The 16,277-nt window shown below is 43.9% G+C and overlaps 1 protein-coding gene across 3 annotated transcripts; it reads right to left on the reverse strand.

Moving 5' to 3' along the window:
• Positions 1-334: 334 nt before the first annotated feature.
• Positions 335-15,444, reverse strand: PLEKHB2 (pleckstrin homology domain containing B2). Of its 3 annotated transcripts, none has more exons than XM_074911772.1 (8): positions 15,399-15,444; positions 11,649-11,704; positions 10,875-11,027; positions 9,484-9,586; positions 8,500-8,539; positions 6,039-6,128; positions 4,762-4,876; positions 335-2,671 (listed from the first exon to the last, which is right to left on the reverse strand). In XM_074911772.1, exons 2-8 carry the CDS (start codon positions 11,683-11,685, stop codon positions 2,535-2,537), a joined length of 675 nt encoding a protein of 224 aa, XP_074767873.1. In that variant the 5' UTR covers positions 11,686-11,704; positions 15,399-15,444; the 3' UTR covers positions 335-2,534. The 3 variants fall into 3 exon arrangements, with proteins under 3 accessions (XP_074767873.1, XP_074767871.1, XP_074767872.1); XM_074911770.1 differs by lacking the exon at positions 15,399-15,444 and adding an exon at positions 15,037-15,131; XM_074911771.1 differs by lacking the exon at positions 15,399-15,444 and adding an exon at positions 14,942-14,955 and having other exon boundaries at positions 11,649-11,706.
• Positions 15,445-16,277: the final 833 nt, after the last annotated feature.

A 16,277-nucleotide genomic window follows, 5' to 3' on the forward strand; every position in this document is an offset into this window, starting at 1 on the left:
ATTCGTAATTTTTTTTTTCTTGAGAAGGGTTAAGGTTATTTTTTTAATGGAGACTTATTTCAATTTGAACTTTTAAAAATGTAATTTCTTGCTTTCAATTCAACCCAGGAATATTTTGTAATCAACAGTCTTTACCTTATATACTTCACTTAAAGAAAGTGGGGACCTAGACACAGTCATCTCCTGAAAGCACGAGACATGTTCCCCTGCTGTGATCAAAAGCTCTTGCAAAAAAAAAAAACCCACACAATATAACTCTGAACTTAAAATAAATTGCTAGCTGATTCACTTTGTGCTATTCTTTCACAATTATGAAATTCAGAAGAAGTCACAATGATGTTCAATTGTTTTATTCTCCCCCACCCCTCACAAGCTAAATGTCACACAGGGAGAAGAGGCAAGGGAGGCATTCTACAGAACTAGGTATATTGTAACATGCAAACTAAACAGCAGTGTAGACCTGTCATCAGCTTCAAGGTTATCTCAAGGCTTAAAAAGGGTAGAAATGTTTGTTCACTTAAGTTCCAGACAGTAACCATCTCTTTCTGACCCCAAGGGTACCAGGCCTTTAAGAGAACTTCAGTAGTGTACTCCAATTTCTTCTGGTTTGGACAAGCAATAGGAAACTTTTACTTTAGTTCTCTTTTGAACATCCAACAAGTCCTTTCAGTACATACCACTGGCAGAACACATGCAGCTTGTATTAATCTGTGAAAGGATATGCATGCACACTGATGTACGACTCCAAACCAAAGTTCCTTGAAACAAGTTTACATTTTGTGGATTAGGCCCACTCTTTGTCATGCAGCCAAGATTACATCTGTCTGCTCACTTCCGATGCTTTCAGCTTGTTGGATTAGTCCGAACAGTCGTGAAAGCTTAGTGCTCCCCCTGGCTGCTACCCAAACTCTTGTCCAAGGCCTCTATTGCTTTAATATGTAGGACAGAGCCAAGACAGCTTTAGGATGAGATGAAAAAGGTTAGGGCTTGATCTAAATTTATATGGGTGCAAGTTCTCATCTATTTTCATCTTTCCTGAGATATCCTGAAACCCCATGAACCTTAAGAAAATTAATCTACTTCTGAATGAAAGCCTAAAAAAGACAACATATTAAAACAGTATGAATACAGGAAGCTGAAAGTAGAAGTATAAAAATAAGTCCTCTTTCTATAAAGAACTCAACTTAGGCACCCTGCCTCTTATACCTGAATAAGAAAGCACGTGCATTTCTTCAGAGCTTTCTTTCCCCTGCCAAGCACAGCTCGGCATGGATAACAACAGGATCAGGTAATAGGTCACACGCGTAACAGCTGCGCTCCAGGTCACACCCCGCAGCACAGCAGCCTGCAGGAGCACACTGAGGAACCAGACACAAGCAAAGCCAGCCAGGCTCCTTGGAGTGTTTTCTTTAAGTCATGGAGGGAAGAGACCTGCTGAATGTGAGGGGGAAGCGTGCACAGAACAAAACCAGGCTCAGCTGTGCTCAAAACTTAGTTGCAAATAATGAACCTGGTTCAGGAGACCTTGGAGGCCAAGAGGCAGACGTTCTATCCTAGCCCTGGCAAGGCAGCTGATACCAAAGTGCCTGTGTGCGAGGTCTATTTGTGCTGTTCTCCCTCCCCTCTTGACTATTACTGCCCGCAGAGGGGTTCTGGTAGCCCCAACAGGGCAGGGGTTGTTCAAGTCAGTTTTTCTCCTGCAGACTCTGCAGAGCAACAGCAGTATGAGCAAAGACACTAGACAGTGGCCTCAGTGTCTGAGGCAACTGTTCTACAGAAATGGAGGTCCACTTGCAAAGCTGCAGATCCATTACTTCCATCTGATCAGAGAAGAGTGATTCGGGATGAAGAGGGAGGTGGAACAACAAACATTTGTCTTCCCTGCTACTGGTCATTCACATTTCTGGGAGAATAAAAGAACTGGAGTGCTGCCACTTCTTTGTGGTTTGCTTTTATGTTCTCCAGGACACCTTCACCTGGATGGTGTGAGGGACAGGTACAGAACTCCACCTGAGAAAATACACTACCATCTGCAGGCAAGTTTTAAAACAAAAAACTCCTTGAGCATGGCAGACTACTTAATGCCAAGGAGTTTCTGCTGAGCTATATGTTTATCCAGGGAATGTTTAGAAGCCAGTAGTACATATACACTAATGCAGGGCACCTGTAAACTGCCTATTTGGACCTGATTTTAGACCCCTCAAAAAATCCATTTTTTCTACAGTGTTCACAATAACAGTCTGTTCATAAAGCTAGTGGCTGCTACCATGTTACACTGGTGCTCACACTGATCCTTATCAGTACAAATCCTTCTAACATCAGGACAGAATTCAAGCACAGCACATGCCATCTCCAGCCACTTAACCAAACGGTGCCTTTAAACTCTCCTTAAGACAGTTAAGAATCAGTTATTAAGATGTCACTACTGAAAAATAACTATTGCATTTCTTAAAGTTTAACAGTAAACAACATTGCAAATATATTATTGCACACAATAAAGGTTTTTGGAACTACAAAGATAAGGAACGGGTAATCTAGAAGACCCAGAATAATGATCCCAGAGCCATTCCAGTTGCTGCTCCAGCAAGCATGCCCAGTGCAAGATCTCCATCGCTGTCACGGTAACGCTCTCGAATGATGACATGGTTTGCAGGGGGCTGGCCATAAGGTCCTAGGTAATAAGAGATTGTTAGAAGAAGGGCAAAAGAAACATGTATCTTAATACCATGCACTGCAATTCCAAAACACGCCCATTCTTTCACCCTCTTCCACTGAACACTAAGATGATGTCAGCTACAAAGGTAGAATACATCTCTGCTTTGGATTCAGCCCCCACATTTGTTAAATAAATCCAGAGGCCTAGCAACACTTCTAGCCTTGCAAGAGTTTAACATCTGGGAGAAACGCTCATCACAAATGTAAAACTGAACGCTGTTCTGCATGTGAATTAACAAAGAACCTATGAATTACTTGTATCCTATCAAACAGTGGATTTAATCCAAGAAATGGGTCTAAAAATCAATTTAGCCTTCAAGTTAAGGCAAATAGTGCAGTTCCCTCTCCAAAAATATCTTTGGCAGCTCTGAAGCCAGTGGTTTGTCAGAAACTGTGTATCAGTTATTTACTCTGCAATTACTGCCTACTACTTCAATTCAGCTTTCACATCCTGGGCTGATCTGTTGTATGGTGACAGCTGCTACATTTCTTTTTAGATGAAGACTGGCCCACTACTAAGGAGTTAACCTAAGACTCAAGAAGCCACCAATTGACCCTTGCTCTGCAACAGACCCGTACAAGCTCCACCTGTCATGTTTTGTGGCTTAGCTCCTACCTGCAAAGCAAACCTAATAGTACTGCTTTCCCTTCCAGACACTTCAGGAAAATTAAATATTCTTGGAGATACTGCAATGCTTTTGCTAACTGATACTGAAGTAATCCAACTAATACAAATGGAAAATGCTCTCACTGACTTTCAATGATGCATGACTGGGAACCTCATGAGAAGGATTACGTCAATTCAGAGAAAAAGCAAAGAAGCTGAAAGTACAGGGGTTAAGTTGCTAGGGGTGAACTTGACCCCTAAGATTTAGTTGCAGTAACCCTAGTGAAGGAAAGCACTGAGGCTTGGTTACTATGCCCAACCTGTAACTAGTATCTTAACACACTGGAATTGCAAACTGTTTAGGAGAGTTACTGTTTAATGCTGCATTTTTATCATTCAGGTTTCTGAAGCTTGATTTCCAAGGTCTGCTGGTAGTTTTTAAAAATGGTTCTTGGGACTTTCAACAAGCTTCTGCTTTTCAGCTGCTGAGAACCAAGAGAACCCACCTTCCTCTGTGTTTGCTATGATCTGTATCTTAAGATCACTAACTTAGATGAGGAAAGCTTTAAAAGCTTTAGGCTGATGCACCTCCCTTGTAACAAAAAATGGAAAAGACAGAACTGACAAATGTCAAATGGAAAAAAAAAAAATCCTCCTCAAAACTGAAAAAAAAATCTAAAGAGATTCTTCTTTGCAGAGCCAGATCATAAACAATTAGTAAGTTAAATCTTTTGATTTATATTACCCTTACTACTCCAAAACACCAATTCTGTAGGACTGGGGCGCTCTATGCAAAGCTAATCCTAAATTAAGGGGACTAAGCTTAAAAGCACCCCCTAAAATTTTACTCCCTTTCCTCTTTTATTGGGATTGAAAGCTATACAAACCTGAACAGAGCAATAGAAGACTTCACAAGGCTGAATGTGCTGCCTTACAGCAATTCCAGCATGTGGGGAAGGACTCAGTTACCATGCTTTGGGAGTGAATTTACTTTTGAAACTTGCATTTAATTCTGAGGTCATAGCTGAATGTCAGTGTTGAAATAATTAAACTAGGTATAATAGCAATAGATGAATCAAAAGCTCCATCAATGCCCAGTATGGAGTACTGAATCAGTCTTGTCCTAGCTCTTCTATCTTTCCTTAGAAAACATGCTGCCTACTGTAGTTAAGAGAGTTCTGTGTGCTTCAAAAAGAGTTTGTTTAAATACGCTGGGATCACATTGGGAAGGTTAAATCACTTAATAGAAACTTCACTGTGCTTGCTTGTTGCAAAAAGGTAAGGAGACTTGGTTCCAGTTACAGGTCAGGTTTCTTTCTATCACTCTGTTGTGCAGAAGTAGTGTGTGGTAAAGGATAGTGATTCACAGAATTAAAGCCAGAAAGACTGACTCAAATAATTTCTCTAGGAAGGCGAAGGTTATGGTTCATACTGATTACCTTGGTACGGATACTGATAGGGAACAGCATAAGCTTGCCCACTGGAGGCATAGAAGACTTGAGGACCAGCAGGTGGATACGCACCATTGTACTGATCGTAGCCATAGCCATATACCTGGTGAAGTTAAACATAGCCATTACCAAAGCATTCTTTGCAATGTATCCAATTATGCATTTTGTTCAATTCTCCCTCATTTCTAACGCAGTCAAAGTTTTACTAAAATATCCAGTCTGTACTGATATACTCTATCTACTCACTGGAAAGGATTCAGAACTGCTGCTTGAAAAAATAACTGCTCCTAAGCAGCATTTGCTCTCCACCCTTCCTGGAGGGTGAATGGCAGAGACAGGGCCTGGATCATTGGGCAGAGCCACAGCAGCCTTACCAGCTTCTCCTCTCTGCCCTCATGCCAACAGCAGCTCTCTGGAGAGCTCAGAAGTGCCAGGCAAGGAGCAACTGATCCCAGGAAACTCTAACCAACTCTCCTCTAGCACACTGCAAGTAAATGTCAGTTCCAGGACAAACACTCTGTAGCTGTATGTTTTGGAAGCAGTTTTATTCTCCAAGATGGGAGGCCTGTTGCTAACCTTGATACAGTTCCCAGTACCACATCTAGTTCTTAACAACTATTTCTAACAGCGATGGGGTAGAGTAGAGCATCTATAGTGCATCAAGTAATACTACCCCAAACTATCCCTTTGGGTATCACTGCATGTCAGTCAGAACATCCAGAAATCCCCAACGTATACTGGTTCAGCTCCAATGCTGATCCTTCTCCACTGCAAAAGAACCGTGCATCCAGGAGCTACAGTTATTGTGTTGCTATGACATCTTGGATAGAACAAAATCCTTATGTGTTAAGAGTGACAGCTCCAGTCATTAAATCCTATTTTTAAAACTCCTGGTTTTATATCCTTCCAGTGCTTACACAATGTGAAAGTGTAGTCACACCTCCTTATGTTAAAAGCTGCATGGCCAATATTTTTCAAGATTAGATGAATAACTTCTGCACTAAGAAGCTTTATTTTCCAAGTTCACTGAGAAGCCATCTCTTTATATACCTCCCAATCCAAATCTGCCTTATCCCTTTCAAAGGAAATCCATCTCAAATAGAAGCAACAATAGTTGTTAGTGCCTTACTCTTACTCTCGTTCTGTACAAACCTTCAGGCTGTATCTAACTGTGATCAGCACTTTGGGAATACGATTTGAGTGCATGACGGATGGCTGCTTCTGCTACCTCACTTATTTTAATGCTTCTCGACTGCAACTCTTACCTCAGGTGACGGTGTGGCATAAGCTGTATAGGGAGGAGGGGCTGACGAAATGGCCGTCTCATCGTACATCACATCAGATCCCACGTAGCCCTAAACACCATAGCAAGGTGGCAGTTATCACCTTTTCCTACAGACAGCCAGTTACGAGTAGTGCAAAGATTAAAACTTAAATGTCCCTAAAGAAAGAGTAACCTTTAGACGTGCTGCATGTTAAAAAAGCAGTGAGTACCTTATAAAGCACTGCAAAAAGAAACCACTTGGAGAGCATACACACTCCTGATCAACCACAGGAAGGAGCCACAAAATTTCTTACCTGTGTGTGCACACACACACATGCATACATGTATGTGCAAACATACCGACTTCTCCCATCATTTCATAGGCTCAGTTTTAGAAATTACCCTCTTGTTCATCCTCCGTTTTCAGATAAAAAAAGTCTCCACAACTAAGCTAGCTGCTTCCTGACACCCTAGAGTGATATCACCAAGTTCTGCAAGAGCAGATGAAGCAAACAAATGCAGTAGACAAAAGTGGCACCTGAACACTTCAGCAGAACACTGTCACAGTTCTCAGCTACTTCTCACTTTCTGACTGTGAGGAGATATTAAAAAAAAAAAAAAAAAAAAAAAAAAAGAAGAGAGGTTTAACTGTAGGGATTTGGGTGCTTGGTTGTTTTTAGGGAATTACTTTGCAAATGCCACCTATAATTCTGGTTCTTTTTGAAGGCAGCCATGAGGCAAAGGTGATAACTTACTTGAATCCATCTACAAGGAGCTCCCAAAGATACTCAAGATTTGTTACAGTAGCTTTGTATTCTTGCTCCTAATATGAGAAGTCCACAGTGATGCTCTTAGTCAGTGTCCTATCCCAAGAAAAAAAAAAAAGCTCCCTTCTTTTAATTTACAAGTGAGCGCTTCAATAGCTCAATAGAGAATGTTCCTATGGTCTCCTGTGCCTGGACTATAGAAAGACTTTTGAGGGCATACTATGGCTGTATCTCAGGTCAAACTTGTGGTGGAGATTCTAAAGATTGCTTGAAACACACTGTTGAAAGCACTATATGAAGAGGCAGTTATTTTCACCACCTGAGAAAAAGTCCAGCAAATGCTCACATCTTAGCAGTAAACATATTCTGTTCTGCTACAGGAAACTCTACAGGCATACGACACAAGCCTGCAAACGTCTGTAAATGACACAGTTCTCAAAGCTAGGGTGATCACCCTGCTATTCCAGTAAAGTTATGAAGTGCTGCTGGATGCTCAGTATTTTTGAAAGCTGTGTCAGACACCTACAGATGGACTGAAACACAGTTAACTGCTTAGTTCAGGTCCTTCTTGGAGACATTTAATAGCTTTGGAAAGTGCTAATTTATGAAACTACTTGTGCAGAGAGCTACCTGCCCTACTTTCAGAAGCAGGAGTCTGCCTTGGCTGACAAAGGTGATGCACTGGCAAGTTCTGAATGCCATCTAGCAGGGCTGGCAGCTGAGCGTCAGAGACATGAAAAGCAGCAGCTCCTAAGTCCCGAACAAGGAGTCACCATCGCACTTCTCATTTAGCACCATGAAGCATGGCTGCAGTCAGAGGCAGTCATGTCCAGGGCAGTTTTTCTATGACAAGTGTTTGCTTTGGGTATCTACAGATCTATGATATATCATATGACAAATGCCTCAGTACAGTGGCAATGTTAATGTGACCCTTCAAAAATCGAGATAATCATCTACAAAACCCAGCATTTCCCCATGAAACAGAACCATCTCAGGTTGGTTCAGTCTAGCCATCTAAGGAAAGTTAGTGCTGAAGGGTAGCCTGGAGGAAAACCAAATTAATACCCACAAGTGGATGGATGCGGGTCCCCAAAAATACAGTTCTCTAGAGAACTCCAAGACTCACAGAAAGGCTTTTATGATTCCTGACCTCTTCACTCTCCACAGCTAGCATGCCAATGCAGAGGTAATATACTCCTTCTCGACATGCCTGCACTCCCCTCCAAGCACTTCTTGCTTCTCCCCTGGTCTCCACCAAGAAGCATCCCACAATGTAATGGATCTATATTAACAAACAGCTTCTTTGCAGTAAACTTCCTTTAGTGCTGCACCTGTTACGCAACAAATCCTAGTAGTGGAAAGTGCATTTTTGCTGGCTGCAGATTTACTTATTGCTCACAGCCTCAGTGCCTACTTCCCTTACAGATCAGCTTCTCAAACATTCACTTCCACCCAGAGAAATCGTTCCCTGAAATCACTCCCGCCCAGCATGTATTTGCCTGGACTTGGCTGCAAGGATGACATGTGCTTGTGATCCAGAGGATCATTCTTCTCCCACCCCTACCATCATGCTCATTACTCTGTTCTTCTCTAGAAGGGAAGGATGGAACATGATTTCAGAAGTAAACTGCTGGACCACACATAACACTGATGTGCTGCTTCTCTATCAGTATAAAGTCTAGGTAGTACACTTACTGTGTTTGTTCTGGCGTCCTGGAGAGCAATTTTCCATGCCCTGCAAAAAAAACCCCCATTGTTTAGTGGAACAATAAAAATTAATGATACCTTTTCTTTTTAGGGCTATGAAAAAAACAAGGTTAGCAACTAGAGGTACTGCAGGAGCAGAGTTTAAGATACTGCATATGTCAAAGCCTAACGATACAGTAAAATGAATGCAGAAAGGTGTTTACACCAAGATTGAGAAATAATTACTTTCTTTGCAGAGCTGAGAAGGAATAAGGAGGAACATGAGAAGGAACAGATGTGGTTTTGAAGGTCGTCGCTGCAAGCAAAACAGCTAGGCAATAGGCAGCCACGCTCAGGATAAGGTAATAGGAAGAGATGCACCAGGGAAGTGGTATCTCCTGCCTGAACAGCTGCCATCTGTGCCAACTACAGTGGGGGTCTTGACGCTATTACAGTCTGAACGGAAGGTACATATCCTTCACACAGGTACTCCTGTGCCATATGGCTGGGAGCATGCTCAATGCACCACGCACACTTGGCAAATACTGATGATAGAAGTTATCTAACTATACATACAGGTATACAGCTATACATAGCTCAGTTGAGAGTTCACAATAAAGGAGTAGCCTTCCCTTCACTACTGATTGGGATGTCCTTGGGCTATGCAGGGTCGGGTACTACTTGAAAAATGGGAAAAGTGGAAAAAAAAAAATCTGTTCAGCCAGTCTTGCAGTAACCGCATTAGTAAGATTCTTTTACTCCTTCTCACCCTTCAGAGTTCTGAGTGGCTTAACTTACAGTTAGTTTGCATGAGCTAGACAACCTCTTACAGGAGAGCTATGTTTTTGTCACTGAAAGTCTGCTTTTACTTGTTTGAAAACTTTCTTAAAACATATCTCAAAGTCCAAAAGAAGGAAAATAATTAGGGAGAAAGAGAAAAAGAAATATAAAAGAAGAGGAGGCAGCAAAACCAATATTCTCTGGCAGACTTACAGGCAGTCATCTGCACTCTCTGCACAGAGGTTGACTGTCCTCCCATCACGGCAAACAATCTGCAGTAAACAGTCTCTCTGCTTCCCCTCTGGAGGATGGAAATCTAAGTCAGAAAAAAAGAGACAAGCTATAAGATGTCCATAACCAGAATTTCATGATTGCATTTACAAGAAGGAAGATAGTTCATGCAAAAGTCTGGACAAAATAAACAGTTGTAGCTGCTTTCCATGGCATCAGAATAAATTACAGAAGGAAACAACCTCTTCTCGCTCTTTAGAGTGTCCTGAAAGTAGTCGCTCTGATCATCATTCCTAAGAAATGCAAGTGTCCAACAGCTGACCCAATCCATACTTAGAGTAAGTGGTCTCCAACACTCATGTTCTCCACTTCCGTCAGCATCAAGTGGAGTACTAACAAATGCTAGAAGTGAACCAGCCAAGGTTTCCTATTTCTAGTCCTGTCTCTCATTCCATCCAGCACTGTAACTACACCAGATACACAAGCCTACTGTGAACATCCCATTCTCTCATGCGTGCCTGCCACCTGCATATATTGTACACTGTCCTTACTGAGTTTTTAAAGTATCAAACCCTAATCTAATCTATCACATGGCAATAGCATGCCTTAGGTATCTATAAGGGAATTTAGTAGTTGGTTGACTTGGTTTTTTTAGGGGGGGTGAGGTTTTAACAACAATGAAGTTTCACGCTTCTTGGACAAGTTTACTTCTGTAGTAGTGTTGTAAATGGCTGTGGTGGTTTAAACACAGCCAGCAGCCAAGCACCATGCAAGCCACTCACCCTTCCCAGCCCGGGGGATGGGGGAGAGAATTGCAGAGATAAAGGTAAGGAGACTCGTGAGATATAAAGTTTAATAATTGAAATAAAATAGCCTAATAATAATAGTAAATAGAAACAAATAATGCACAATGCGATTGCTCACCACCTGCTGACTGATGCCCAGCCCAATCCCAGCTAGCGATCCCAGAGAAGTGAGAAACCTGAAACCCCAATCCTGGAAGCGAGAATGAGCTTCCTGATCAACCTGCCTCCATATACTGAGCATGACGTTGTGTGATATGGAATATGCCACTGGCCAGTTTGGGGCCGGAGCTCTGGCCGTGCTCCCTCCCCGCTTCTTGTACACCTGCACACCGGCAGGACATGGGAAGTTGGAAAGTCCCTGACTTCTTAGCAACAACTAAAAACATCAGAGTATTATTGACATTCTCTCATAACCAAACCCCATAGTGAATCCAAAACACAGCACTATTCTAGCTATTAAGAAAAATTAGTTTTATCCCAGCCAAATCCAAGACAGTGATACGCTGGGCAGGCACTGAAGATGTAAAGCATCTCTGAATACACAAATCCTGAAGGTTTCATTCTTACCTCGACATTCATTTCCCACTCTGAGGTTGATGCAGTGGATTCGCATGTGGATTTTATCTTCTATATCATGGCGATTTTGATCATCATAGAATATTAAGCGGCCATCAGACCACAGGTCAAACCAGTTCTTCTTCCAACGCCGTAAAATAGTACCTTAAAAATCAGACAGTCACTTTTGAGGGCACATATTAGGAAGTATTTGTGTCCTAGAGTTAATAAAAAATAAACCCAAGAAATCCCTCACAGTTGCCCCAGACATTCTGAGGTGCCAAGCAAAATCCTGTACTACAATGTCCCCACTTCAGAATACTACAGAAATGGGTTGCATATTTTATCTAGTATTCAAAGTCACAGCTGAGTTTATTTTAAGCGCTTAACCTGGCGCTTTAGTTCTAACTTGCTGCAAGAACAAGCAGAGGGCATGACTAATTGAAGATATTAAATTAAGGTGTCAGGTAAAGTTTCCAAGTCTCCACTTATACAGCACCAATTACAGAGCAGCACCTGAAGCCGAATTCCAGTCAGACACCTCAGATGTGGTATATCCTGTTTCCCACTGGTATACCCAAAAGGTCACATGGAAATGCTGTCATGACAGGTCATTTTGTGAAGTGTCCTAATGGTTAAAAAAACCCCAACAAATCAACCAAAAAACAACCCACAGAGCTACAGACTTGTTTTAGGAAAGACATGGGAATTACTAAGTTGCTGTAATGTTTTCTGGAGAAGTTAGACACAGGGAGGAGACAAGGAGGTAAAAGGCCCATGACTTACTTTGCCGGAGCAGCCATCCGCTCTTCACAAATGCCATTGTTGCTTAATCTAGTGGACTGAAGAGGAAGGTGAGAGGGAGAAAAACAGTTTTCAGAATTTCACAATAATACATTGGAAAGAGGCATCTCGAGGTATAATATCATACATTATAGCTGCATGTACCCAGCTAGAATTGCAAAGAGACACAGTAGATCTCAGCTGAAGATATTCAGTAAGGCACAACTAGTATTCTAGGACTTAACAAATGGAAAAAATGTGCAATTTTAGCAATCCAACCTGACTATCAGAGACCACTTTTAAGTTTAACTGGAAAATGCAGAAGTTTACAGCTACCACTCTTGCAATACGGGGAAGAGACAGACTGGAGTGACTGTGTCCTTACTCACCACCAGTTCCTTTCAAAGTTCTTCTCTTGACATACGTGTGCTTCCTGTATTCTGCAGTCTCAAGTTACTAAGCTCTCTCACTTCTTCCCTACCTCCCTTTTTCTGTACTTCTGTTTTTTTCATTCACTGCCTCAAAGTTCAGCCAAAACACAAGCTGAAAGAGTTTAATCTTAAACAGGAAGGAGAAAGTTTGTTTTATGATGTTTTTCCAAATCATCACTAGCTCCCTCCAAGATGAATTGAAATACGTTAAGCCCATACAGTGAGATTCCTGTTTATCCGCAACTTTTAAATGAAGCTTGAAATGGCATGGGAAGGACCCTGCTTAAATTCATGTCATTCACACATGACATTAAGCACTCGGCCACTGTACGCTGGTTTATGAGCACACTAAAGAAAAGAGATCAAGCATACAATATATTGGAGGATGAGTTTTTATTTTATAGCATAATGGTGTTCTGACTATTGTTCTAAAATGGATTAATAAAAATACAAATATCTGGATGGAACTGAATTAGAAAAAAAAGAACAGAAGCATTTTAAGCCTCCCTTGAGAAGGCTACCTTTTCTAGAAATTATTAATATTTGTGGGGCTTGTAAGCCAATATGAGAGACAGATACGATACTTAAAGCTACTAGATAACATTCTACTTGTAGCAGCATAAGATGAGGGGGGAAAGGTGGCACGGTAGATCTGGTAGACAGAGGAACTCCTCCCAGACAAGGGATGTTTGTAAAGCTGAGGAGGAGGGGAGGGAGGTCAAGAAGAGTTTTCTTATCTTCTAGCAAATTACAAATTTAGTAAGCATCCACTTATTTTCTGATAGATGTATATATGCCATCTTTTGGATATTGTGGCCATGTCTTCTTCACAGTACTGGGCAAATACAAGACTATAGCCAGCAGGATTTCACACTGAAGGAACACCACATCCAGCACAGGCTCGGGTGTGGTGGCGAGAACCACCTGCAGGTAAAGTTCAAACTCCAAGATAAGCCTCTTTCTCTTGGCTTTTGTACCAGCCTGCTGGGAAAACAAACATTTAGCTGACAGCCCACTGAAAGGGAGTGTCACACTCCTTTCCTACTTTAATCCTGGTCACTCAGTCCCACTCCAAGGTCTAAACATGATGTTGACACCTGTCTATAGAGAGAGGGACCAATTTATTCTTCCAAAATAACAAAGCAGTACGAAGGACCTGAGCCTTGTTCTCCCCCCACACCAGAATATGCTTCTCACCCCCCAGATTCTCCTTTACAAGGAACAGCCTTCTTGCTCTTCACTGTCACAGGAATGGGTCTCTCCAATGGTGCTTCCATGTCTTCCAGTTTGCCCACTAAGGTGAAATCTTTTAATAGTCTAAGAGCCAATAAAGAACTTGCAAGAACTTCAGTTCTGTTGCAAGTGCTACATTAGGTCCTTGAATGTTTGTTGCCTTTAAACCTACATCATAATTAGATTTAAACTTAGACACATAAAGGGGAAGAAATTAAGAAGAAAGTATTTCTCTTGACAATTTAATTTTTGCCTGTGATTACAGAATGTCTCACAGCTATCTAGGGCTACGACAGTGAAAGAGGCTTCAGCAGTTTACAGCACCTTGCATGTAATCTCAGATGCAACAACTACATTTTCACAACACAGAATTTAAGTGCCCCAAACTTCAGCTCTGGATAGAGAGCAAGAAATCACATGGAACGATCTGTCAGCACTCAAGTAGGAGGTGCCAAAACAATGAGGTAATTCTTCTCTGGTCCTTTTTAAGCACAAGTGCTCACTTGAAGTCCTATGCAGTATTCACAGTCAACCCACATTATGTTTAAAAGAGTATCTGGAGAGCTAGAAGACAGCCTGGCAAGATCAGTTGCAACCGAGTATTAGTTGCCTGCTAAACTAGCTGAGTGCAACCAACATGGAAAACGGGATTTAAACAAAGCCACATCAGTTTATCACCAACCTCAATAGAAGTTCCTTGGTGACTGAAATCTAAAAATGTAGCACTCTAAACTGAACGCAAGTTAAGATAAATGCAGCAAAGGGGCGGGGCTATTCCTTCCTGCTCCCTGGAATAGCAGGGGGTTTTGCACAGGATATAATGTGGAACATTCAGCAAGTCAGTTCCAGGTCACTTCTTGTTCTCAAACCCTGTTGGCTGGTAGGAAAAGCAAACTTCAAAACAAATCCAGTGTTTCTGCCTGCAGCTTGCAATTGCTGGAGCAGTTTTGATTAATGGAATCAAACTTGCAATGGACCCGATTCTGCAATCCATGCAGACGGACGGGGCTTAGCCATGCAGACCTAACCACAGAGCCCAGTCCCAGGAGCCAGGCCATGCCCGCGGACACCTCACGGCCACTTTACTCCCAAGACTTCAGGGAGAGAGGTGTACAAAGCTGAGAGGAGTGTTCAAATGTACCCGATTTCACAGAATCATCTCGGTTGGAAAAGATCTTGAAGATCACGAGTCCAACCACTAACCTCACACTGACCGTTCTCAACTCCACCATATCCTCAGCGCTGGGTCAACCCGACTCCTAAACACCTCCAGGACTGTACCATTTGGACCCCTCCCCCTTCAAACAAGGCAAGTTTTCTATTTTTGGAACTGACTCAACAACGCGCAGGCCTTTTTCCCATGAGGTCGTGTTTGTTTCTCGCCAGCCCGCGCCAAGCCCTACGGGGAGATGCGGCTCTCCCCGCCCGAAGCCCGTCCGTCCGGCTGCCGGCTGGTGCTGCGGGACAGCCGGGCTGGAGAAGCCCCGTCCCGCCTCCTCCCGCTCCCACCGGGCGCAGCTCCACCCGACAGGCCCCCGGGGGCAGGCTGGGCCCGGGCCCGGGCCCGCTCCCGCCGTGCGGGCAGGCAGCTAGCCCGCGGCTCCGCCCGGCCGCGGCTCGGCTCGGCGCCCCGCCGCCGCCGGCCGCTCGCACGCTCCGTCCCCGCCGCCGGGCCGCGGGCTGGGCGCTACCGGCTCGGCCAGCCCCGGCCCCGCACCCCAGCCTACCTGCCGCCGCCGGCCCCGCTCCGCCAGCGCCGCGCCGGCCCCGTGTGACGTCAGCCCGCCGCGCCGCCCCGCCCCGGCCCCGCGGCCCGGGCTTCCCCCCGCCGCCCCCCGCGGCCTGGCGGGACGCGCCGGGTGTTCCGTGCGGCCCCGCGGATTCGGACGGGAGGCGCCTGTCCCTGTTGGGGCCCCTCCACGGGGCAGGGGCAGCGCGGCACCGACCCGCCTACGGTTGAGGCAGCCTCTCGGTGCGCGCAAGGCGGCCCCTCGGCACAGGGCAGCCGCTGCCCCGGGCAGCCCCAGCGCGCCAGGGCGCTTCTTCCCGTCGTGTCCTAGTGACGGTTATGAAAGGGACGTTTTCTGACCTCGTGCCGTGGCGCTGCGACAGAGAACGGCAGAGTCACCTTGGCCGAGCAGTCGCAGGAGCGCCCAAGGCCAGGCGAGGGCAGCGAGTCCGTGACCTCGGAACGCTGCCGGGAGCGGCCTCTGCGCGGGTCTCGCGTGACAGCTCCAGCGGGGGCTGCACGGTCGGAGCTGACCGAGAGTGCGCCTAGTTAGTTACCTTCACAGTTCAGACTGTGTTTTCCACTTGTAACCCAACATAAATGAGATAGTTACAGTTTAAAATGAGGAAAACCTCAGAGTTCTGATGTCTCCTTTGGGTGATGGAAATTCCAGTTAGAACTTTCCCCAGGCTCATCCTGGTAACATAAGAGAGAATATGACTCCTATCGTCACATTCAGTAAAAAAAGGAAAAAAAAAATCATTAATTGGTTTGCTTCAGCCAATCTCTTTTTGGCTTAAGACTGGACAATACAGAAATAGTATTCATCATAGTTACAATTTCACTTAGCCTGTCAATAGGCTCTTAGACTTCCTCCTACCCATTTATTCTCTCTTCTTGAGCAGAACAGCAATTCTAACTGGACATTACACAGAAAGCCTGTGCTAGTGTAGTGCGTGGCTGTAGTGTAGTCCGTGCTTTGATATATCTTTGAAGTACCATAAAAGTGGTGAAGGCAGAACAGGCAGGATAAAGAGAGATCATCTCTCTGTGAATAGAACCGCAGGTTTCAGAACAACCAGTAAATGAGATTTGTGTAGATCAAATTCTGTTTATGTAGGAGTCCTTTCTCTGAGGATAAATCTGTTTTACCTTTCATTGCTGAAAAAGTGTTTTCACAAACTTGAAGGTATTGGGTTAGGGGTGAAAGTCAAGACAATCTTTACAATGGGGGAGGGA

Source organism: Athene noctua, chromosome 8 (assembly GCF_965140245.1).
Source record: "Athene noctua chromosome 8, bAthNoc1.hap1.1, whole genome shotgun sequence".
NCBI lineage: Eukaryota > Metazoa > Chordata > Aves > Strigiformes > Strigidae > Athene > Athene noctua.